The 26,220-nt window shown below is 31.4% G+C and overlaps 1 protein-coding gene across 9 annotated transcripts in view; it reads right to left on the bottom strand.

The window, feature by feature from the left end:
* Nucleotides 1-26,220, bottom strand: part of LOC142341591 (uncharacterized) — a 499,295-nt gene that overhangs the window by 347,324 nt on the left and 125,751 nt on the right. The window contains exon 1 of one of the 9 annotated variants that reach the window (XM_075392651.1): nucleotides 501-1,484. The exons of the other annotated variants lie outside the window; for them this stretch is intronic. Within the exon in view, the coding sequence (XP_075248766.1) occupies nucleotides 501-717 (217 nt within the window). The 5' untranslated portion in view covers nucleotides 718-1,484. Of the gene's footprint in view, nucleotides 1-500; nucleotides 1,485-26,220 lie in introns of those variants that run through there. 9 annotated transcript variants of the gene reach the window in all.

Genomic DNA, 26,220 nt, shown 5'->3' with positions numbered 1-26,220 from the left:
TAATAAAAACCCATTTAACGTATGCAACTGTTGTAATGGCACGGCGAGTTGAATGTAAACCTATCCACACGACTTTTATTGTCCTCTTGGAGTTATTCAAAAGTCAGGCTTGACCTAGAAGTTTGTCAGCTTTTCGATGAAGATATTAACTTTGTAGTAATATGTGTTCTGGGACAAAGTACAATTCGTTTCAACGCTAGTGAACGTCCGAAAACCACAGGAACGTGATGAAATAGCGATAAAGGTAAATATTATAACACAGTGAAACATTGACAAAAACGAGCTGAACAATAAATATTTAGATTTTTTTTATATGTTACTACTTATTGCTAGTTACAGCTACAGTTTAATGATCAGTCAAAACAAAGAGGAGTCCACAGAAAGTGGCGCCATATAAAAATTGCTTTAACCACCAATAAACCACCATACGTCTGACCTTTAAAAAGACGTATGGAATGTTAGTATCGGCTATCCTGTATTTTTAACACTGTTGTACTCACCGATCTGTTCCGCTTTATTGTTGAACAAACTGAGGATGTCTAAGTTGGGATTAAAAGAGATTCCCACATCTTGATCGTCCTCATCTCCGCGCGTCAGTTTTGAAACATCACGCGCGTTTTTTGATTTGTCAATCGATGTTGACATTTTATCAACTTTCTTAACGGACGCTTTCTCTGTGCCAAGTTTACTACTGTACGAAGACCTCTGGTCGGGCATCACTGGTTATGGTTATAAATAAATTATAATAAATCTTTCTTAAAATAAATGGCGAGTTTGAGCGGAGGTAACAAAAGAAACGTTATAAATAATTAATCCGAGTTGAAATTGTGGCGTTAATAAATAATAGTGCCGAATAATGTTTGTCGGATGATTTGAAAATAAGTCGCAATAAAGACAACAAAAGTTTCTGTGTTCTAAAGACGGTTAAATTTTTATACTAAAACTGTCACAAGCTATTCTGTGCTTTAAATTTGGAGTATGTTGGATTAAAATAGAGTAATGAAAAATTTATTACTAATGAACTATTTAGGTTTTATGAGATAAGATTCGCTCTCACGCAGAAAGGTATAGTAAGAGTATAAAAATCAATATGAAGAACGGCTACTACTAAACCAGAAGAAATAAAGCTTCAAAGCTTAAAATTTCGCCACCAATTTTGCGCTTTTCCCAGTTTTTATGAACACTCTTTTCCGCAATAAAGAGTGGAAAATAACTATAAAGTGCTGAAGATGACAAAATTTCACAAGATTATAATCGAGTTCAACTCAGGTTAACTAACTAATGGCTATCGTAAGTGTTGTTTGATTATATTTATTCATGTAAAGGTATCGCTTTACATTATAATATAGGTTGAAGTTAACAAAGTATGTATGCCAAAATGGTTCCAAAGTGTTTTTGGAATTCAATTCCAACTTTTTCCAGACATAAACCAGCGCCTGCTTGTTTATTGCAGCGCGGGTATTATTTAGTAGCGCGTTATTACGAATTCCTTCAAAATTTACCACGCGGTTATTTTCTGTGCAAAAGTTGAGAAAAATTGAGAGGATAAAAATAAAAAATGTAGAGTTAGATTGAGAAATGAAAGAAAATTGAAATAAAATTGAGGTGAGCAAAAAGTACGAAGCCGGGCGAAATGGGTTAAAACTGAGAGAAAATGGGAGGGGCGGGGGGGGGGGTTGATTATTAAGGTTAGGGATGTGGCCAGGAAAGGTGTAAAGGGCATAAGTAGTTATAGAGAGATAGAAAGAATGTTAGACTAGTAGCGACTGGTTTTGTAGGCGATATGACAATGTCTTTATGTCTTGGGCCAAGCATATTACCACTGAATGTCGTACCTATTGGGCTATCTTCTCTTTATTTCTCTCTCCCCCTCTCCCCCTCTCTCTCTCCCTCTTCTTCGCTCTCTCTCTCCCAACAGGTATGTAGGCTATCTATCAATCAATAGGTGTATTGGGTATTTAGTACAATTGTGCCCGCAATACTTACACTGAAGGTTTCGATGGTACTTTAATTGATGGCCACTAGATAGAGAGATAAAAAGAGGAAAAGATAGATTGCTAGATACCACTAGTCTGACCCCGAAAAGGGAGAAAGAGTGAACAAAACAGAGAGAGAAAGACACCAAAAGGGGGAATGTATAGCAATTGACAGATTCGCAGCAGATAAAATTGATTGCTGGACCCAAGATTACAAAAGCCACCGAATATTTAACCGCCAGACTCATTCCAAAAACCCCACCAACTAGTTCTCAAATCAACCCGGAGACTATTTTTAATTTACTCAGCTACCGATGAATTCTGGATATTATTATGACGAGCTCTGGCATTTTGGCTAAATTGGTATAGTCGTTTGACGTATGGCTCTATTGTTCGCTGGGCGAGGGGAGAGCCGCTAGAGAGGTACGGGGGGAATATGGGGGTAGTTTTAGTATAAGTGTGGGTGGTGGCGCCGGTTACATACGGGCGATTGTCGTGTGGTGGTTAATTTTGGGGCAAAATGGGCAAAATATTGGAGTGGGTTCTGTTCTGTTCACCTTCCGAGAGGTGCCCGGGTGGTTGTGGTGGTGGGGCGGGTTGCGAGGAGGGATGAACAAGTAGTTATAACTGGAGGGTTATAAGTTAAGAAATTTGGCGTGAACAAAAGGTAACTAGGCAGGAGGAAATTTAAAATCGACAGTTGATAATTGAGTTATAAGCAAATAGTGAATAGCCGTCTAATTAGCCGTCGCCTCAAGCACTCTTTAAAAACAATCAAAAGACAATCAAAAATCTCAATTTTTTGCCAATTTACGAAGAAAATACACGCTCTATCCAATTGTAATTCATTTTGCCAAAATCATTACCCTGCAGAAATACCACCCCAAAACTTTTTTGATGTACGATTAAAGTTCGCTGGCAAGATTTTGAAACTTTATTTTGAAAACATGCGAGAATTTTTAAAAAAAAAATATCAGCCACAAAAAAATTGTAAAATTATCAGCATTAAAAATTTTTTGCAGTCTCAAAACATGTAATAGAGAAAATACTTAGCTCGCATCAATCAAAAATGTTGAATCCACAATCGAAAAGCCACAGCAGCAAATCTAAAAATATCAACGTAAATCCTCTTAACTTGAGATTATTTTATGAAAAATAGGATTTTAGGGACTGATGATTAGTTAATGCTTGGAGCACATAAATGGCTAAGGCTCATCATTTACTGCTCATAAACTGCTCAAAAAATTCTTTTCTTTTCAAAAGGAGCTTAAACTGTTTCTTGTTCAAGAAATCATTAGATTTGATTAGTTTACGACTCAACAACCTCTGAAATTGGTCATAAATCTTGATTCCATTTGACAATATGCTTGGATTTCGGATAAAAACAAATTTGCTTTTTTTAAAACTAAATCAAGCGTTTATTGCTCATTTTTGTTGCTATATTGCTAAATTTAAATGCTCGTCTTTTAATCAGTTGATTGTCAATTGAAGTCGAAAATTACGCAAAAACTTGTTCGATATCTGATAAATAATTGGATTTGATTGATAACGAACAGTTTTCTGAGACAGTTTTGCATGGCTATTTAAAAGCTTAGCAGAAATTAATACAATTTTTGCGACCCCACCCCCTTGGAAAAAGGAAATAGCAACAGAAAACAAACCAGTGTTTTAACGCATTAACTCAACTTGGAGCATATTTACATAGAAATAGCACTAGTAAACGTTTCTGGTGAAAAATATAATCTAGACTTAAGTCACTTAAAACTCAATATCACAATTGCGCGTTTTCATTTCCTGTATTAAAAATTCAGAAATGGAAGAACTAATTACAATTAAAATCGTTTCTGCAATAAACTTTGATCTTTGCACAAGCGGAACGAAAAACGACGTCGCTTTTTAAGAACAATAATAGAGTATTTTTCCCATTTTACCAACTGAGATGTAATGACAAACTGATTTTAAGGAAAAGGGGGAATAAATAGCGGTTTTAAAAATATTTCACCCTGGGGAATTCTTGTCCTAGCCACCGTAAGGTAGTTTCAACTGTGTAAATAATTTATAAAGACACGTGAAAGGGGAGATTTTTCAGCACTAGCGAGCTTCAAGAAATATTTAGCCCTAAATTAGCTTATTTTCGCCCGCACTGATCAAATACGGCTGCGTCAGGTTAACCAAAATGCTACGCTATATAAATAAATACTTTCAAATGTAATAAAATTTGCCCTAACAAAAAACGTCTACTCTTGCTTATCAGAAAACTAGAAGAAAAAGCCCTCTAACATGAAAGTCCCAAATCATCTCTAAGTGTCAAAAACAAAGTATAAAAGGAAAATCGCTGATTATCTCATCTTCACCCTCGGGTTAAAGGTCTGATCACTATTTGGTTGCTAGGGTATTTAGACCCAGTAAATTTGAATCGATATTGGAAATTTTCAAAACAGATTTAATATCGCAAAAAGAATTCGATAAACGAAGACGTTACGTTTGAAAAGAGCAAGACACAAGACCAGACTATTTGAATTTGCCCCGAAAATCCTATAAAAATTGAGTCTTAAAATAGCAATATTAGTAAAATAGGGCAACCTTTCTGAAAATTTTCGAGATTTCGAATGATCTTGCCTTGTAACTGTGCAATTAGGATTTTTTTCTAATGGGTTAACGTGTTGTTTATTGCGTCAAATTTTTGTTTCAGAATTGACAAAAGTAGCAGTTGTCCCGATTACGTAAGTTAAACTGCCACCTGCAAATTATTTACAATTCCAATCCTTTCAAACATCTGGATTTGGTTATCCTCATTTGGTGTAGATCGACACCCTACTGAACGCTTAATTCTTTGTAATGTCAAAAACGCCATTAAATTTATCATATAACACTTAATTTATAGAAATATCCGAAACTGGTGTGTGTGTCATAGAATGACAAGTCTCTATTGACAATAAACAACTTAAATTAATTGCAAAGATAAGGAAAAGCAACGTCAAGGATAAGTACAACAAATTGCAGCCACACGAGAAAAACAGCCTTCGGGTCCTCCGGCGATGGGAGAGTATCTATAAATAGTGCGTGTTCAATAGTCCACAAAACAGAAATGATCTAAGCTATTTTGCAAAAGGAGCAATTAGGAAAAAAAGCGAAGGTGATAAGAATGGCATAATAAACAATAATCCAGTCGAACAGTTCTACCAAGTTAGAATGGTTCGGTCGAATTAAAATTTCAGCATACCTTTCAACGACTTAAATCGTTGTTGATGGAAAATTTTGGTCAAATGGATGAAATTGCAAAATTCAGTTAATAATTTGAAAAATAGTGCGGTTAATTTTATTTTCAAAGACAATATTATCAACTATTTTCATTAATTTTTTTGTCAAAAATTTTGGCGAACTATTTCGAAATTCAGTCTTCTTCATCAAAAACAGCACGAATAAAGCTTCTTTAGTCCACTTTGATCAGATTTGCCCGAAGTACACACCCAAACAGCACAAACACAATCATTCTAGACTCAAAAAGGGCTATTCCTACTTAAACTTCCGTTGAGAGTGCTCTGTAATTAAAACTTCGCCGTTTTTTGCTATTTTTACTCGTTGATTATCAAAAATGCAGCACTTATTTCTGATTTTTTTAACTAACAAATTATCTATATCTCTAACATTCGAAAAATAAAGTGTTTCGAATGGGCGAGCAACATTAGCAGCGCCAGTTTCGGACCAATTTTGGACTGTTACAATACAAAAAGAATTCGGATTGTAATCAGTCGATCTTTTTTGTTAAAAAAATTGATCTTCTCTATATTAACTAAAAGCAGAACATTTCACATCAAAGCTCAGTGAGTGTTCCAATAGGCTTTCTAAGCAGCTCGAAATTAATGCATCTAGTTTTTTCACTTGAATGCCTATGATCGTTTTGACTTTTGAAAATATGTGACTTTTAAATAAATGATGGTTTATTGAATTTTGCCTCTATTTTTTTCTTAATTTGGTCAACTTGCAGCTTAGTGTCAGCAAAGACAGAGTGCTTTTTCTTTCTACTGATTTAAAATTTAATTGCTACTGCGGTTTTACGCCTTAGGTTCTGATTTTCAGGCTTTGATACTACTATAATTGTCATTTTTTTATTTTTAGGTATTTGCCCTATTTTTCACGTTTTCTTGTTTTGTCACTTTATCACGTTATTGACAGTTCACATATGAATTTATTGGTATTTTAAATCAGGTCAAACAAGGCACAATTGAACATACTATGTTCTTTAAACATATAGATTAAATTTTTAACGGCTTCGACACTACTTTCTCGAAGAAATTAATTGAATTTTTCAATTTTTATTATTAACTGTCGTTTTTACTTTGTCCTTTTGGTCGTATGAAATTTACTCTTAGTGACAACATTTATTGGCTTTGCAAGAAACAATAGATGAGTCACAATTCTGATTTTTGTAGATAGCTGATGGCACTGATGACTTTCAAAACAGTTGTTTTCCAAAATAAAAAAAAAACATTCAACTTCCCAATTTTGATTTGTTTAGCTTTTTATTACCTCGCCTCGTTAATTACACATCAAATATGACAAAATTGAGGACAAGAGAAGTTTTCAAAAAGCAACTGTTGTCAAAAACAAGATGTTTTTAAAAGAATTCGTTATGACTTTACTGGCTTCGACACAGATTTTACAAAAAAAAAAGTAAAATTAATATTAAATTTTTGTCATAATTGATGATATTTTGTTAGACGTAAGATATTTTCTGAATAATTGCAGGTCTAAAGAGCTTCTTTTGGAAAATTAAAAGTTCTTATTCAATTTTTGATTCTGTAATAAATGGCTTTCATGTCTTTCGAAATAGATTTTTTTCGTAAAATAATTATTAATTTTGATCTTTTTCTTTTTTGTCTACTTGTTACCTGGTTTCATTAAAGCAAGGACATATAATACTTTCTCAATCTTTGAAAAAGGTGCAATCGAACATAATTTCAGAGCCAAAGTATGGTTCTATGGCTTTGACAGCGTTTTCTAGCAAGTTTCAATTGAATTTTTGTTTATTGTCTTTTTTGCTCTTTTCTAACTTTCTAAAAGAAATGAACAAACACAGGTCTTAATGCCCTTTAATAGAAACATTGGTAATCGTAAACCTATGAGTTATTTTAGTTGATTTCTTTTAGTTTTCATTACTTAGAAATTCATTTTAAAAAAAAAACTAAGCGAATTATTTAACTTCGCTGTTTTTCTTATTTTTGTGTCTAATTGTTACCAAGCCTTATTATGAACTGGTGCCATATCTTTTTTGGTGAAATACCAATTGTTTTGTTTATCTTAAGCTTCATCTGACGCTATGCTGACTTTGTTATTTAGTTAACGGACATAAAGTTTTTGATGTAATTAATGTTTGTTGTTGTTTTTTGTTTTAGCTGTTCGTCTTAACTCACTTTCTTAAGATTGGTATATCTCATCAATTGATCATTTTTCACCACACTGAGTTATTTGCTTTAAAGGCCATCTTTTCGTTCATACACTAATTTTTGAAGAATAGTCGAATTATTGGATTTTTCTATTTGTTCCGCATTTGGTAGACAATTATGCCAAAATTGTGGACTGGCGGGGTGGGAACCTTATGTGCGATCGCACACTACCATGCCTCGTTGTTTTTTATTCATACTCAAATTTTCAAAGCCTTTTGAAAATTTTTATAAGAAATTGATCGCGGAATTTGTTGATTCAATTGAGGTGAGTCTCTTAAAACATAGTGCACATTTTTAATTTATCCATCTACAGTAAAAATGAATGTTCAATAAATGTATTTGACTTTTTTCCAAAATTTTGGCGTCATAAACTCTTTTTTACGTTTTCTGAACAAAAGAGATAAACATTTATTTTCACCTTTATCTACTTAATTTCTTCAAATGCATGCATTGAAACTTCTGGAAGACTTATTCAACACTTAATTGCAAACAAAAAAAGCCAAAAAATATATTCTTTTTAAAAAAGAAAACTTTCGCTCCAACAAAATTTCAGGGCAAATTTTTAAAGGCGCAAATTTTCAATGAATTATGACCAACATCAAGAGCAAATATATTTTTGAAAATCCTCAGGAATGAAAAAAATATTTCAAGCTAGCAAAACTTCAAAAACTGACGTTTTGACTAATGTTACTGCAAATAATTTTGAATTAATACTGTTCTGAGACATCTATTTGAAACTTCAGGTTCAGATACAGATATAAATAGGAAATGATTTGAAAAATTGGAAGTTTCACCAACTTGACTTTAGATATTTTTAGATTTGATTTCTTTGCGACCAAAATTTTTTTGTTAAAGGCCACAAAAAGATTGCGCAAAAGCTTAGATTAACCAATCATAAAAAGAAAAAAAATTGAAAAACAGGTCATGTCAAAAAACATGATAAAATTTGCATTTTTTTTTTTGAGGAATGGTTCACATTTGGTTAATGAAGCCTTTCATAAAAAATATTGTTTTCTAAAAGCAAACACATGTGCATTACTAATAGCAGCTTAGTAAGACAGCCTTTAAGCGGAAAAATCACCCCACAAACAAAATTCAACATGAAGTGTAACGGACATTACTAAATGGAGGTTGATTTTAAACAAAAAGCAAAAAAAAATCAAAATATTCTTTGTAGATTTTTGGGCGTTGTATGTTTATTTAGTCAGAGAGAGGGAGAAAAATAAAAGGACACGTGAGTGTGCAATTTTGTTTTTTTAATTGTTTTGAATCCCACTTACAGACTTAGTAAGCTATTTAAAAGTACCATTCTTTTCGATCCAGAGGTTTATCTAATAAAGATTTCATTTTCAGCAGCAGGAAAAAAAGTCGAAATATAGTTTTTAAATTGTCTTTGAAAACGACGAAAAAAACCAAATCGAAGTGCCGACACATTTAATTCCGAAACCACACTGCCATTTCTATTTGCAAGGCATTGAAAGTTTTATGTTCCAAAGGCTCACTAAATTGTTCGAAACCCTCTAAGATCTTTTTATTTTGTTGACATTTTTGCGGAGAGATACTAAAAAGTGAACCAGTGGATATCTCCAGAAGGGTAAATTGGCTGTCAGGAACAAATGGGGCTGGAAAGCAGATAAATTTTTCAATTTTTGGACCTCTTCGCAACGTTTCAATGCTGCTTAAATGTAAACTAGAACATTTTTGCAACAATATTTATTGCAGAAAAATTTTCCATGGAAGCATTTTAAACTTTCTTTCTATTTTTTTCCGATTGTTACACCGAAGATCAAGTTAAAAAATTTAAGTAGGGAAAATTATAATTTCAACTTAGTGACAAAGTAATTCAATTGCTCTTTAAGATTGACCACTGCCATTTAAAAAAGCAATTTGGCATCTGCCTAAAAATGAGTAGTTTGTATGTGCACAATTGCATAAAAGAAAAGAAAACTCAAAGCGAAGGTTATCTATTTTTGGAGAACTTGAAATTAAATTTGATTCCAAATAAATAGTCTATAGGTCATAATATTCCTGCTCATGTAATTTAACCATCAAGGTAAAAACGAAATATTGAAAATTCGTTAATATTATTATAACATTTTATTATTTTCTCCAAAAATTTGATTAGAACTTAAAAGCTTGTCAGTTAATTTGAATGCAAATAAAAGTAATTTTTCAGTTGAAAACTAAGAACTCTTTAATTGATATAGATTTATAGGTCAACTGTTGTTGAAGGATGAGCCTTGCCAAATAAGTTCAGACAATTGTTAAACAATAAATCATTTTTCTGTAGCATACAAGTTTTGGTATGATTCCTCAAAACGGTAGCAAAATTAATCAACTAAATATTCAAAAATCAACAAATTTTTTTTCTGACATTTATGGAAGATTGTTTCAAAGAAAATGTAAAGTTTGTGCTAACAAGTTTAAACATATGATATTTAAGGAAAAAGAAGCTTTTAAAAAAACTTATGGAACGTAACATTTTTCGCTCACCATACTTTCCTCTTTTGAAATTTTTAGCGAATAATTATAGAAATCTAGGGTCTGTCAAGCTTTTTTGTTTTCCACATTGCTTGAATTTGTTTGATGTAAACTTTTGCGATTTTTGTTGATCTAAATTTTTCTAGGATGCTTCTAGAAAAACCATTCATAACCCGGCGTGAAAAAATTTTTTGGGGAAAAAATAGTAAAAAAACAAATTATGTTTGGATTTCCTACGTTAAAGTTTCCCTTAAAAACGCTCTTTCTGCCTTCACACAAAAAGTTTTAAGAGCTATCAATAGTTAGCTCAATTAGTTAGACCTTTGAAATCCTAAACCTATTTAATCCAGCAGAAAAATTATCTCCAAACAATGAATACACAAATAAATATATAAAAAATGCCTTATGCCTGATTCGGCAAAATATCATCTTTATTTTACCCAAAAAGTAAAATAGTAATTTTGTATTTATATAATTCACGGAAAAGAACAACATCTCTTTAAAAAGTTCTAAACTTTTTTATTCAAGATGTTTTTTGGTCAAAATTTTTCTTAGTTTACAAATTCTCTGTAGATTTTGTTTTATTAGAATCAACTACTGCTCATTTAAAGAAAAATTTAAGAACATAAATCTACAAAAAAACGATTCAAGTTGTTTCAATAACATCGGCCCAATTTCTTCTAAAAACTTTTAAGATTATTCGATACTGACTTGATGAATATAGAGCGCTTGTTTTGATCTTATCATAATGCGTATAACCTTAAAAAATGGTGACAATGCAAAATTTTTTTAAAAAAAATCGCAATTTTTATTAGCCAAAAATCATACCTTCAGTAAACTTATATATATATATATATATATATATATAAATCGTAACAATTTTTCAGCAAAAAAAACCGCTCTTGAAACTAATTAGGCTCAAAATTCACAAAATTTTGCTCCTAAAATAGCCGCGAAGAAATGTTTGTCATATTAACATTAATATCAATATTATAAAAACCCGAGAATACTGGAACCCATATGATGATCTAAATTTCTATTAAAAACGAACGTAGTCTGTACTTTTATTGTAGCATAATTTTTCAGCTATTAACAATGATTAAAAATTTCTCTTAATTTTTGCTAATAAAACAAAACAGACTCCCAACTGAACTATTTTTGTTGCAAATTTTTATGAAATACTTATGATCAAAAAATGAGAAAAACAATTAAGCAAACGCCAAATTTAAAATCTTTTTCATTCTTAACGGTTACTATACTTAAAGAAAACGACCAGAAAGTCAAAAACAATTGAGAGAAGAGTTATAATTAAACAATTTTTGAATATTTTAAACAGTTACAAAAAATTGAACATAAAGATTTCAAATTGTTGAAATTGAATGATCCATCTGCTTGCAAAATAAGCGGTCGCTAAGTGTTTTAACTAAAACTAGCAAAATATGCTCAGAAAAAGACTCAATTAGTTACTTTTTCTAATTCAAGTTCAAATAATCGTTAACTAAAACACAATATTTAAATTCTTCTAGAAAGCAATATCATGAACTTAAATTAGACAGACGTTTAAAAATGAACAATATCAACCATTAAAAATCTTTTAAAAACTATATGATTGAGTACCGATTAAAATCATGAAAGGATGAAAAATTAAGGCAAAACAAAAGAAATCAATTAAAGATTATAAAAACATATCGTCAAAGCCATTAAAGCTATTAGTTTTTCTCTGAAAAAATAATAAATATTCATTTGGCCCTATTTTGTAGTTAAAAGGATCTGTCATTGATTGGTCCTTGATTCGAAATCATTCTGGTGAGCAATGAATATAAAGTAAAACGACAATACTAAAATATTTTGAACAAGATCGCGCTTTAATAAAATCCGAATGATTATTTATTGTAAGAATCCATTATGAGTTCAACCTAAGCAATGATTTTTGATGCATGCCAAACAGAAACAAATAATTATCATGGCATATGTTTGCAAAATAGATCAATAAACAAAAAAAATTCAAAAAAACTAAAATTAGATGATGCATTTTGTATAATTATTAGGTAATTTAAAAAAAAAACGTTAAATATTTAATTCCAGAATACACCTATAGAAATCGAATGTACAAATAGCTTTTTGTAGAGTTTTCAATGGTTGTGACAGCAGTTGTTAAATCTCTGCTTCTGGTAAATTTAAATAAAGTAGGATACAAAAGCGTATTTGGAGCCATCTTTTAAAAAAGTCTGAAAAACAAAATCTTTAGCAAAAATTTTAAACAAAATCTTGGATAAAGCCAATTATTAAGTTCCTCTATACTTAAAAGTAAAACCAAAAAGATTGTTATTAACAAGAATAATAAATTTAAGCAAAATTGACGGATAAATTGGTTAAAAAAATATTGAAAGTGTGAAAAAAGACAACTGAATATTGTCTACTATTCACAAACCTTTAAACCTCGATAATTCTCTGTAAAAAACTAAAATAAAAAAATAAAATTACTTTTTATACGCTGTACGGTCTTTCTAATGATGCCAGTCTCAATTTCCTATGATGAATATATTGATCGGCCAAAATTGACCGAACAAAAAACCAATTTGAGTAAACATTTCCTCTCCCCACCAAAATGGGTCGGAACAAAGATTTACTATTCGGTGTTTTCGTTCATAACTCCAATGGATAAGTAGTACTTTTTTGGATTTTTTTTCGAAAAGCAACGTAAAGCAGTGATTAACTTTGTTTCAAAATGCTAAAAATTAGGTTGCCACTTGCAGTTTTACCCAGATAACAAAATGAAATTGCAATTTTTCAAAAATACACAAGCAACTCCAACCGGTTGTAGAACAACCGGAGAAACATTTTAAAAACTCAAAATACCTGATGCTAATCAATTTTTGGGTTGGTACTAAAACAAAGTAAGCTAATTGCAAGAGATTCAAATTTCCATTACGATGGTCCAAATAAAGAATGTGGAGTAGTAAATTTTTTTCTTATATATATTCTATATTTATTATATCTTGCTTGTGGAACAAATGAACTTGAATTTGGTCCGGGATAGCAGACCATTATTGTGCTTAAACAATACTAATTGTTTATCAACACCAATTCTCAAGGAAACAAAGAAATTTGGTTAACAACTTTGTCATGAAATGTCACTGTGATGGCTGGCTTCACAATAAAGAGAAAACCATTTTTTTTTCATTTTATTGTGTTCGTACATGAAATAAGAACACAATTCTTCTTAGTTTAAATTTTAAACGTATAAAAATTTAGCCGATAAAAAAATTAATTACTGTTCAGGCTAGAAAACGGCGATGACTGTCATCAATAATTATGATACATGTCCTAGTCAAAACATTTCCTGTATGCCATTGTGAAAAGTATTCTAAAAAATCTTTTTGAAAAAAAATTCTCTCAATATCAGCGCAAAAAATTCATCTTGTACAATGTATGTCATAATTTGCAGATATGATGATTCGAACTGATGGGAGCTTTAAAATTAGCGATGATTTTGACCCGTAGAAGGCATGGAACTGTTTTAAAATGCAGATAATAAAAGTTGTATTTTAATTTATTGCAATTGTATGATATAGAAAAAAACAAAGAGTTTCAATAAATCTTTCAAAAATTTTAATGAAAACATTTGAGTTTGAGGTTTTTCATGTTTTTCTCTGGTGTGTCAAATTCTGTTCTTGATTCTATTTAATGACAAAAAACTTTAGCCAATAAACTTAGTAGGCAACAAATCAAAATAGGGCTTGAAGTTTTCTAAGTTTCAGTAATTTGAAACAAAAATTGAAGCTTTATAGTTAAAACTTTCCAAAAAAAAACATTATTTTTTGTTTTGATGTTTGCCGAGAAATTTAATATTTATTTAAAATTTATTATTAAAATTATGAAAATGTTGTTACAGTATTCTACCAAAAAAAGGTTTTAGAAATAATTTTGGCAAAAGAAGTTCAAGACTAACTTCATTAAAAATATCAGTTTATTATATCGCTTAAGTTTAATTCCCAAATTTTAGATGTAGGAAACTATCAAACTATCAACTTTTAAATAAATGATCAACTTCGACATTAAGCGCTTCTTCAGTCGCTTTTGCAGTCTTACATGTTATTGATTGCATTTTTAAACGGGATCCACACTGACCAAAATTTTGACTGAGCCACACTAAAAAGGATATTGCGTTGGTTTCATGTCTTTGTGATAGAAATTAATTTGTGATAGAAATTCATGTTAGAAATGGCTTTGTGAGGTTTAATTTTTTCTTCGGTGGCGTTGGTCTTGTCACCATTTTGATCAAAATCAGCTGGAAAGTTTTTTTTCGTTTTTGCGCTTTTGAAAAAGTTTTTCAATTTATTCACCATTTAAGTTTTATGCCACTGCTTTATTAGCTGATTTATATTTAAGTTGAAAAATGATTTTGTTAAAAATACAAAACTCTACATGAATTCAAATATTTTTTTCAGTGTAACTTTTAGATTTAGAATAGAGGGCATTCTAAATGAACGGAAAAAAAAATTTACAGCAAAATTTGAACAATTCAACTGACAATGCTACGAAGAAAGTTTGCCTACGAAAAATAGACTTAAATGTTCTGTTTTACTTCATTGGTTTTAGCAATGCGAAGTTGAACTGACCCTTTAACCTATCTTCTTTGTAGCTTTTGTTTTCTTTCAATTAAACGAGCCCGCTTTTACCACTTATTTGGCAACTATCTCATGTAAAATTGTTTCACTTTGCTCTTTTTCTGACTGATTAAGTGTCAAAATTGGGTTTTTCCGTTTGTGGCCCCAACTCAATGATTGTATGTTATTTGCCACCCACCCCCTCCAGAGCGCATGTGAATTTATTTCCCATAACTATTTACTATTTAATAAGACATGCTCTCTAACTGGGGGTGAATGAAGCATTGAGGGAGCATGTACAAAAAAATCCAGAATTATATCAAATGCCAGCAGTAGTATATTTTTCGCTTGAAACCTGCTTTCAGTTGAGTTTGCTTTCTAGAGATTTTTTTTGGTCCACTTTTTGAACGAGGAAGGAAATGAAGAATGAACGAAGTCTTTCCTCGAAATCCCTTTATTTCAATTTTGAGCCTTCTGAATCTGCATATAAACTTTAAATTTCGTTTGATAAAAATGACTAAGGAACTGATTAGTGTTTAAGATAGCAATTTGTTCTTAAAACTCCAAGAGGCATGAACAAAAAAATTCTTTTCTATTTTTAAAATAACGCTTCAATCGTTTGAATTTTAGGAACATTTTTTACGTTGAAATTTCAGGTTTTAAATTTCACAGAATTATTTCATTTATTCCCAGCTTTATTTTATCATTAAAATCTAATTTTCAAATCTGACCCATAAAATAGTTGATTTTTAAGTCCTCTTTTTACAGGAAAAAAGAGTATTTATTATCAAACGATCTTCGACAGGTTTGAGGAATTTCTCGAGACAATCTTAACCAAGTGCAGAAGATTATTGAATTTTTGAGGAGTTCTGATTGATGTAAAAAAAATAAAAAATTAGAGATTTTAAACAGATCTTTATTGTTCCGACCCTCTTGAGGGGGGAGGAACTATATACTCAAATGGGTTTTTTTTTGTTCCGTGAATTTTCGCCGATCGATATATTCATCGTAGAGAGTTGAGACTGGTATCATTAGAAAGCTCGTCCAGCGTAGAATATGGAATTAAAAAGATTTTTTTAAGTTTCGTTTTCTACAGGGCGTTATCGAGGTTTAAACTTCTGAAAAAAGTAGAGTGAATTCACGTTGTTTTTATTCACATTTTCCGGAATTTTTGCCTAAATTTTCGTCAGTTTTGCTAAAATTTGTTATAATTTTTAAGAATTGTGTCGTTGATTTTATTTTTGAAGACGAAAAAGCATTGTTGATTGTTTTAGGTTAATTTTTTTGGTCAAAAAATCTGGATAAAAATTTCAAAATTTAGCCTTTTTCATCAAAAACAGCACGAAATAAGCTACTTTAGTCCACTTTGATTAAATTTGCCGACAGTACACCCCCAAACAACACTCATACAATCTTTGTAGACTCAGAGGGGGGCTATTTCTACTTCAGAGTCCGCTGAGAGTGCTCTGTAGTTAAAACTTTGCCTTTTTTGCTAACATTACTCGTTGATTATCAAAAATGCAGAATTTATTTTGAGTTTTCAACAAACAAATTATCTATATCTACAACATTCGAAAAATCAATTGTTCCTAACGGAAAATAAGCATTAGCAGGGATAGTTTTGGGCCATTCTTGGACTGTTACAATCCAAAAAAATCGGGTTGTAATCAGTCGGTCTTCTTTTTTAAAAAAAAGACCTTTTCTTTTAATAATAAAGAACAGAACATATCAAATCAAAGCTCAGGAGTGATAGGTCCAACCAATTCGCTTACTAAGCAGGTCGAAACAAGTGCATTTAGTTTTTTACTTGAAAGTTTATGGTCGTTTCTTTTTTTATAAAAAAAATAATTGACTTTTAAATAAATAATGGCTTAATTAACTTTTCCTCTATTTTTTTCTTAATTTGTTCAACTTCCAGCTTAGTTTCAGCAAAGAACTTCCAGCTTAGTTTCAGCTTAGTTTCAACATATCAAATCAAAGCTCAGGAGTGATAGATCCAACCAATTCGCTTACTAAGCAGGTCGAAACAAGTGCATTTAGTTTTTTACTTGAAAGTTTATGGTCGTTTCTTTTTTTAAAAAAAAATAATTGACTTTTAAATAAATAATGGCTTAATTAACTTTTCCTCTATTTTTTTCCTAATTTGTTCAACTTCCAGCTTAGTTTCAGCAAAAAAAGAATGCTTCTTCTTTCTACTGATTTAACATTTATTCTCGGTTGCAGTTTTAAGCCTGAAGTTATTGTTTTCTGGCTTTGATACAACAAGACTTTAGATTTTTGTTTGTTTTGATATTTGCGAGTTTTTCACGTTTTCTAATTTTGTCACATTATCACATTATCACAGTTCTCATGTCACATTATTAGCGTTCAAAATAAGGCACATATTAACATCGTAAAAGATATACATCATCGTTTTAACGGCTTCGACGCCTCTTTCTTGAAGAAATCAATTGAATTTTTTAAATTTTATCTAACTGTCATTTATACTTTGTCGTTTCGGTCGTATGAAATTTCCTGTATAGTGATAGCTTTCATTGGCTTTTCATGGAAAAATAGAAGAACCGATATTCTGATATTAGTATATAGCTGATGGCTTTCATGACTTTGAAAACAATCGTTTTCCAAAATTGAAAAAAAAAACTTTTCAATTTCGCAATTTTGTTCTTTTTATGTTTCTTTTTGTTACCTAATCTCGTTGGTTAATTACAGGTCAAATATGACATTATGGGTGTCAAGGGAATAAAAGGGATTGGTGTCCCAAAACCTTTTTTTAAAGAATTTGTTATGACCTTACTGGCTTCGACACCGCTTTTTCACGAAAAAAAGTAAATGAATTTGATTTTTGTCATATTTGACGTTATTTTTGTAGATGCAAGAAATATTCTGGATAATTGCAGGTCTCGAGGGCTTCTTTTTTTTGAATAAACTACCCTTTTTAAATAGTTCTTTTTGTAATTAATGCCTTTCATGACATTGAATGTAATTTTGTTTCGCAAAAAAAAAATTAAAAGTATTACTTTAGCACTTCGCTGTTCTTTTTATGTTTCTTTTTGTTACCTAATCTCGTTGGTTAATTACAGGTCAAATATGACATTATGGGTGTCAAGGGAATAAAAGGGATTGGTGTCCCAAAACCTTTTTTTAAAGAATTTGTTATGACCTTACTGGCTTCGACACCGCTTTTTCACGAAAAAAAGTAAATGAATTTGATTTTTGTCATATTTGACGTTATTTTTGTAGATGCAAGAAATATTCTGGATAATTGCAGGTCTCGAGGGCTTCTTTTTTATGAATAAACTACCCTTTTTAAATAGTTCTTTTTGTAATTAATGCCTTTCATGACATTGAATGTAATTTTGTTTCGCAAAAAAAAAATTAAAAGTATTACTTTAGCACTTCGCTTTTTTGTCTACTGGTTACTTAGTCTTACTAATGAATGGCCACGTAATACATTATAGCTGTTTTAAGAAGGCGCAATCGAATATATTTTGAGGACCAAAATATGGCTTGACGGTTTTGACAGCCTTTTCTGGCAAGTCTCATTTGAAATTTTGTTTGTTTTTTGTTGTTCTTTTTAGCCGCTTTAAAAAATGAATAAGGACAGGTCCTAATGCCCTTCTATAGAAACAGTGGTTATCGTAAATTTGTGGTAATATTAATTGACTCATAATGGTAATTATTACTTTGTAGTTAACTGTTTCAAAAAAATAAGTTAATTTTTTTACTTTACTGTTTTTGTTCTTTTTTGTATAATTGTTACCAAACCTTTTTATGGACTGGTCGCATATGTTTTCTGGTGATTTATAAGTTATTTTTGTTTAGTTTTAGGTTTATCTGACGGTTGACTTTTTATCTGACGGTTTATCTGACGGTTTATCTGATGTTGACTTTTTTATTAAATTTAGTTTTTAAGAGGGACATAAATTTTTTGATGTAATTAATGTTTGTTGTTGTTGTTGTTTGATTTTGCTGTTCGTCTTGACTCGCTTTCTTAATATTGACATATTACAGCAACCCAATGCATCAATTTTTACTCCACTGAGTTATTTGCTTTGGAGGCTATCTTATCGTTCATACAGAATTTTTTGAAAAAGACTTGGACATTTTTGGGATTCGCAAAAAATATTTTCTGGGTTTTTCTATCTGTTCCTCATTTGGTAGACAATTATGCCAAAATTGTGGATGGGCGGGGTCGGAACCTTATGTGCCATCGCACATTACCGAGCCGCCTTGTATGGATATAATTTGTTAAATGAATGGATAAACAATACGAACCAAGAAAGTAATATATTAAATGTTATTATAGGCTCGGAAAAACATTGCGTAAGGAACAAGTTTAATAAATTTATAATTCATTGTATAGGCGGTGTTAGCAAGTTTATGGTTTGAATTCTTATTTTGAGGAAATGGGTTTCCTTGTAAAACTTTCCAGGTGTTGCGTGTTTTCGGAGAAAAACCCGGTTTTAATTGAACATGAACACAAAAAGATCTTTTGGCTTCATGTTCAAAAATAGATCACTCAAGCTAAAATTTACTGAGCTTGTTATCAGAAGCAGGGTATGAAGCGGGTTTATTTTGATACATAAACCCAATTTCATTCTGCTAAACTTCTCAAACTTTCCCGAACTGTCCCACTCAATAAAAAAACTGTAATGGTATGTTGATTGAGTTGTTCTATAATATTGCCCGCTTGTAAAACACGCGTTGTAATTTTCTGCATGTTATCTGATTTATAGTGATAATTTTTGCATGCAAACAACGAAGAAAATGGGTAGAAATGGTGCAATTTTTAAATAATTCTTGCATAAACCTTTTATCAAATAAATTTTTTATTAACAAATTTATACAAAAATTTGCAAGTTGATACAAACCATTTGTAACAACCTGCAAAAATGATAGACAAATAATTGCAGATAATTTTGAAACTTTTAGCAAATTATCTATATTTTGACTAGGCTTCGTACGTGAAAAGTTTTTCAAATATTATGCTCATGCTACTTAAAAAACACTCAATTTAGTTTAAACAAAGCTGGCATACATAAACTACAACTAAAAAGTTACAAAAGGAAATGAATTAGAGAAATAACTCGATTTTTAAATTAGATCCCGGAATTGAAAACAATTGAAACATGTGACGTCAAATAATATTCTCGTTTTAGAAATAATTGCGGCAACCTCGAGCAAATTAAGAAAATTAAGACGATGAGATTGCTAAAGGTATTTGAGAAAAACGGGAAATCTAAATAATTTCGAGGAGAGTAAGGGGGTAAAATTTGGGTAATTTGTTAAGAGAAAGCGGCTTGAGTGAAGAAGTGAAACGAAGAGGCGACAGTTGAAAAATGAGAGGAGAAAATTGGACGTTTTAACAGACAGAAACGGTTATAATGGAAATTTTGGCGTGAAATTTAAATTAATTGAAGGTAAATCAGCGTGATACATTTGCGCTCAATAAAAATGAAATCTTTCAGCTACGGGTAAAATTTTATTGCGCAAAGCTGGGTTAGTTAACCGCACGGGTTCTTGTTAATGAAGCTATTTTGGTGAGCCTTAAGGGGTCTTGTTGGCGACCGACATAATCGCTTAAATTCATTTCCACAAGTCAAAAAATAAAAAATGGCTATTGTAAAACCAGGCTCACTAGCGCAGCTAACCAACACTTAAAACGTCAAGATTTCATCATTAGTTCTGATTTGGTATTCCGCTTGCCATAAATTGATCGCTGTTCAATTCACCACACCACCAAAAACCCGAAAATTGATCAATAGCGTGTTGAAATATTCGCCCACGCTGTAGAACAACAAGGGTACTTTTCAAAAGCAAATCAGGTAAAGTTATACATATTAAGGGTTTCGTTTAAAAGTACGTGTGTCTCTGTTTGCCTGCTTATTTACCTTTTTGATGATAATAAACAAAAAATGCTAATGGATGATAATATAATACATTAGAGAAGGTTTCACGCAAGTGAAAAAGCGCAACGACACTAAAAGGCGAAATTTGTGACTGAAAACATTTTTGATCATAATATTCTCACATGACGTGAAAGAAGGCTATTACGTGATTTCCGTAAGGTAAGAAAAAGTTCTAAGGAAAAATTTGACACTTTATGCTTGGCTGTTATCTTACGCTCTATTGCACAGTGAGAGGTAAAAAAAGGAAAAACGATGACTGTTAGATTAGATTTAAAAAACAAATCTGTCTGAGGTCTTACGAGACATATATAATGCAGGAAACAAGGTTAATTGGGGTGCCTTTACCTCGCTCTATACGTGTGTAAGCGCAGACTAAAAAGATAAATTACAGAGAAAAATAAACCAAGTCTAAATATGACCAGACGACAAAAAACAACACAAATCTAACGCATCGCGTTCTTTGAACACTTGCTAGTAGGAAGAGAGCTTGCCTTTAATTACAAACAAATATTTTAAAGCGAAAAGATCGCCCATTGGTAATTCCCATAACTTCTGATCAAATTTGCGAAATTTATCCCCAATTAGCGACATCAAAAATTGGCAATAACAAAGAACAGTTTACATGTCGAAACGATATGTTAAAATCATCAAGTCACATTCTTTATTCCTTGAGCTTCCGCTTCTAAATTTCTCTTAATACGCCTTCCAGCGGTCATGATATCGATATGAAATAGTACATTTCAAACTCAGTAAAATGTCACATATATTAAGACAACGCATAGATTTGAAATTCAAACGCTACAAGCAATAAAATCACCAAAAAACGAAACTGAATACCAAATATCATTAATTACTGTAAGTTTCATGTCCTCGAAAAAAACTTGCTATGCAAAAAAGCTGTCTAAAAAACTGTACACTCTATGAAAAATTTGATAGACAAAGAATAATGATACACAATGCTCATTCCGAACAACTTTTAATTGCAGAACTGTCAAAAAAATTCTAAGCAAAATGCCTATATCATATGCGTCGAGTATTGACTACCTAAAACAAGCGACGAAAAACGTCGCGCAATTTTGGAGCCTATAAATTAACGTTAGCATTTGTACAACTTATAGTACATTGAAAATTTGGTGCATAAGATTGGGTTGATTGCTATATTTCACAAGACAAGAAGCGAGTAGTATTTTAGTCTTTTTATATAGAACGGTGGTAAACTTATAGTAGCAGGTTTTTAAAACCTCAGATCAGTTTCAAAGACAGACAACTTATCCAGAATGATATTGGTAATCATGTAAAACAACAATCCACTTGTAAATAAAAAAAATTAGAGATCGACTTTTTTGGAATTCCTTTAATTTTTTGCCAGTTTTGAAAAAGTCATTAGAAGGACAAAGTTTCTGACCTCAATAAAGATTATCGTACAACTCAAACTAGAAAATTTAGGAAGCGTTTTACAAACTGCTTCCTTCTTTGATTTGGATAAAAAATGAGATACTTCTTTGAGATTGTTCTAACATAAAAAATTTCACCACCGGGCCGCTGAAATATTCATGATTGGCACTTTTTTGAGATATTGCAGTCCTGACAAAGTACATGCAATCAACTATTTTGATAACGGTAAAAATACTAGCATCTCTGTTAACCAAGAGAGGCATAATCGGGCAACAGTGTTTCCGCAAATTAAAAAAAATTAATAAAAAATTTGAACCTCGCAATTCAATAACGTTGAATAATTGTCTCCTAATGGCCAGTGACCTGAATGAAACCAACAAGTAGATACACAGCATAATAAATGCTTCTTTGGTTGCAGAAAGAAAAACAAACGTTGCCAAAAATTTTAGAAAAGTTATTCAGTTTTTCATTTCTTATTTTTCACTTGTGAAGTATCCACGTTAAATGTATTGAATGTTGAAGCAATTTATAACGATAAAGCTGTTTAGGAATCAACTTTTGTTTTGGAATCCCCTAAAAGGTGTTGTAGATATTTTTCTCAAAATTACTACTAATTTTTTTCACAAAAATTTCACATTTTAAATTTTTGAACCTCGGCAACGACGACAGTTCATTAAACTCTTTTTTTATGTAGCAAGCATGATATTTTTTTCCGAACACATGCAGTACAATGAAAAAGTGTAATTTGCTCGAGAAAACAAATATGAAAAACGAAAGTTATTGAAAATTTATCCGCCTATGGAAAAAATTCTCACTTAGTAAATTACGAAAAATTACCGCCCCTCACGTTCACCGCCGACCACTGCAAATTAAAAGCAAGAGAAATTAAATCTTTGAAACTTTTCTTTTTTCTCTAAAAAACTTACCATTAAAATTAAAAAGTTTCAAGATCCATGTTCTGTTGCGTCTGTTCAAAAAATGAACAGGTCTTAATAGAAACAAATGAAAACCTACATTTTTCAAAACTGTTAAAAATTCATCTGTTTATGTTATGAGCAGTTTTGGACTGACGCAACAGAAAATAGTTTTTATATAATATTTTTTAAATTTTGTTTGAATTTTTTAGAAAAAGAGGCAAAATTCCATAAGTTGTTTTTTTGTTTGTCATAAATTACTATTGTATGCTGTGAACGCCAGCAACAGTATTTTATTGTTATACTAAGGGAAAATATTTTCCATAGGAGAATAAACTTTCAGTAACTTTTTCACATAACGAATCAGCAATATTCGTTTGTCACAATTGTTTTCTCGAACAAAAAAAATTTTACTTATACTGTCTGTGTATGGCATTCACAGCTTACAATAGTAATCTAAAACAAACAAAAAAAATAAAAGCTTTGGAATTTTGCCTTTTTTCTAAAGAACTTAAAATTAATTCTAAAAATTTTTAAAAGCTATTTTCTGTTGCGTTTATTCAAAAATTGAACTGCTCATAATATAAACAAATGAATTTTCAATAATTTTGAAAAATGTAGGTTTTCATTAAAATTAATGTAGGTTTTCATTTATAATTTTGAAAAGTGTATGTTTTCATTAAGAAAAATGTAGGAATGCAACAGTTTGCTCACTGAAAAAATTGTTCACGTGGAAAAATAAACGGTTTGTAATAAATCTATTATTCCGATTTGTTCTATTAAGCTTTCCTAATGTGGAAAAAGGTTAAACGTTCGACAACTTTGTAACAAGTAGCTATTTAAAAAGTTCCGAAGAATTTTGCAACTAGTTCCTCAACGTTCTATGAAGTTTTTGTAGTTTTCAAATATCAAAACATGCTTACAAATAAATATTGACAAGGCGCTGGTTTTCTAACGAGTGTTTTAAAATATCAAACAAGTTACGATGTTAATATTTATAGCTTACAAAAATTTCTATTATCTCCGGATTGTGTCTTCAGAAATATAGGAAGTTGCTGCACAAAAAACCCGCCCAGGTACTACAACTATATACACGTAAGTAAAATGCTTCAGGAATAAAGTGATGAAATTATCGGTCGGTTTCATCAATAAAATGATAACAAACGAAGATTGTTCAGAATAACGTGTCCATCAAAGCCTGGTTAATTTGAAAGTAACGGTATAAATATGTAAATAAGCCGCTTTTTCTCATCATCATAAGCGGACGACAAGAGGACATATCAGCAGCTAGCTAGCTAGTAACATTTTCAACCATAAACAAAAATGAAGGTATCTTATATTGTTGTCCAAAAATTTGAGCAATTAAGCCGATCTAAAACAAAGCCGAATTGTTTTTACAAGCAACTTAGAAAAATTTTTCTAAATAAAAGGATTCATGAAAAATAAATCATATTTTTGTGCGCTAGATATCTCTACTTTAAAAACTAGCAAGAAAATTATAGACTGATTTGAATATATTTGAGTTAAGAATTTTCATTTAATAAACTCGTTAAAACTATGAGACTTGGGGTAAATTTATAGCTCGACTAAGGTTATTCTGTGTATTAATGCTCGTAAAACTTGATACAAAAAGTGAAAGAGTTAAGGTTGAGAAAATTTACACCGAGTTGAAAAAGTTTAGGGGTAGTTATAACTGCTTAAAAGGCTTCTGATGCTGTGATGTGCTTCAACATAGCTGAAATCTAGTCTAGACTGTATTTCTGCTCTAGCGATAGCGAACCGTTATTAACTTTGGGTTGCAAAATATTTCGGTAATTTTATTAATTTTCAGCATAAATACTATATTCCCATCCCACTTCGCATTTCTTCCAATAAATAAACCAATCTTATATCCTCCCGTCCTCAAAACAACATAATAATGCTCTTTTGGAGCGCTGAATACCTGGTCAAAATTATTAAATTAAACTTTTCTGAAAAACGGCGCTGTAAAAAAATAAAGTTGATTTCAAAATATAGCGCACGTGAAGCAAAGCATGCGTCAATAATAATCTGTATAAAATAGAATTTTTTGTCAATAAAAATTTTTGAAAGATCTTGTTTTTGTTCAAATCTTGCATGCTGAAATTTCAGTTCTTGGCTTTAATGATTTGCAACAGCATAGCATGTGCGGCGGGTGTATTAAGTAATCAATACTAGTTTTTATATCAGTTTTCGATCGGCTTTGTTTAACTTCGGTGGCACGTTTGCAACTCAAGTAGATTAAGCGAACTTGGCTGTTAAAAAGTGAATGAAAAGTACGCTACGCTGCAGGATAGGATTAAGTTGTGTTGAATTTTGAGTGAGGGGAGCTAATATCCATCACTTTGCGTACGTTTTGGAGAGGGAACACAAAAGTAATATTGGACAAATTATATCAAAATTAGCAATAAACGTCGCAGCTAAGAGTCAAATGCAGTGACACTCCAAGTTAACTGTGAAAAATCAGAAGGAATCATTCTTTTGACAAGCTGACAAGTGTAATACTGGCAGAAACAGACATATTATTATGTGCAATTCTGGTAAAAGTCTCCTCTTCCTAAAAACTGCAGGAGGAAAAATAGATAAAGTGACTATCGAACTGCTTGCGCTGGGTAAGTTAGCTGAAAAGGAAAAATAAAAACAAACTTCGGGGTATTCATTATACCACGCCTTTAATTCACAGAAGCGCGTGCAATAGTCACCAAAGAGGAATATCAAAGTGATATTTTACATGTCTTGACTCGGGACTAATTGTTTATGGAAAATTTAGATATAATGGTAACAAAAAATGAAATTGAGTTGAAATTGTTTGGATTTAATGGAGAGTTCTTGATCAATTCTGCTCGAACTGTGGAAGAGTAATTGAGGTCCAGACAAACAGATCTTTAGCGAGGAAACGTAAGGGGGGTAAGAGCTTTTCCTTAAGAAGTTGGGAAAAGTTTAGACTGACTCTAACAAGGGAGCTCTAATTGACTGGTCGCCTAGTTATAAAACTATTTAAGTTATAACATTCTCGCAACTAAGTACAAGTTTAGCGACTTTAGTAAAGACAGCTTTACAAACGGTTTAAGGTTTTGCTTATTTTTATAACTAAAATTCGTTATGAATTAGAGATTTTGGAATCGGGAAGAGCTTGGCGATTGTTATCCATACAATCCCCAAATCAATAGTTTTCAAGTGTTAATCCACACAACGTGAAGTTAACTTGAGGCACGGGATATAAATAAATTCGATCAGTTGTTTGGTTTTTGTTGTTTGCTTGTTTTATTCACAAACTTTAGCCGTGTATAAAGCGCTCCTATATTGTCACTTGTAGATCACGTTCACGCTCTCCCGACCAACCTAACCTCACGTCAATTAGCCTAAAAATGTCACAACAACGTCACGCGACCCAAAACTAACCAAAACCAAATTCTAAAATCCAAATTATCCCAAAACAAATCCTCAGCCTTTATCCATACATCGAATTC

This window comes from Convolutriloba macropyga, chromosome 6 (genome assembly GCF_964194025.1).
Source record: "Convolutriloba macropyga chromosome 6, txConMacr16.3, whole genome shotgun sequence".
Classification (NCBI taxonomy): domain Eukaryota; kingdom Metazoa; phylum Xenacoelomorpha; order Acoela; family Convolutidae; genus Convolutriloba; species Convolutriloba macropyga.
Note: the sequence above shows the minus strand (reverse complement) of the source record. Positions and strands in the feature narration are given on the sequence as shown.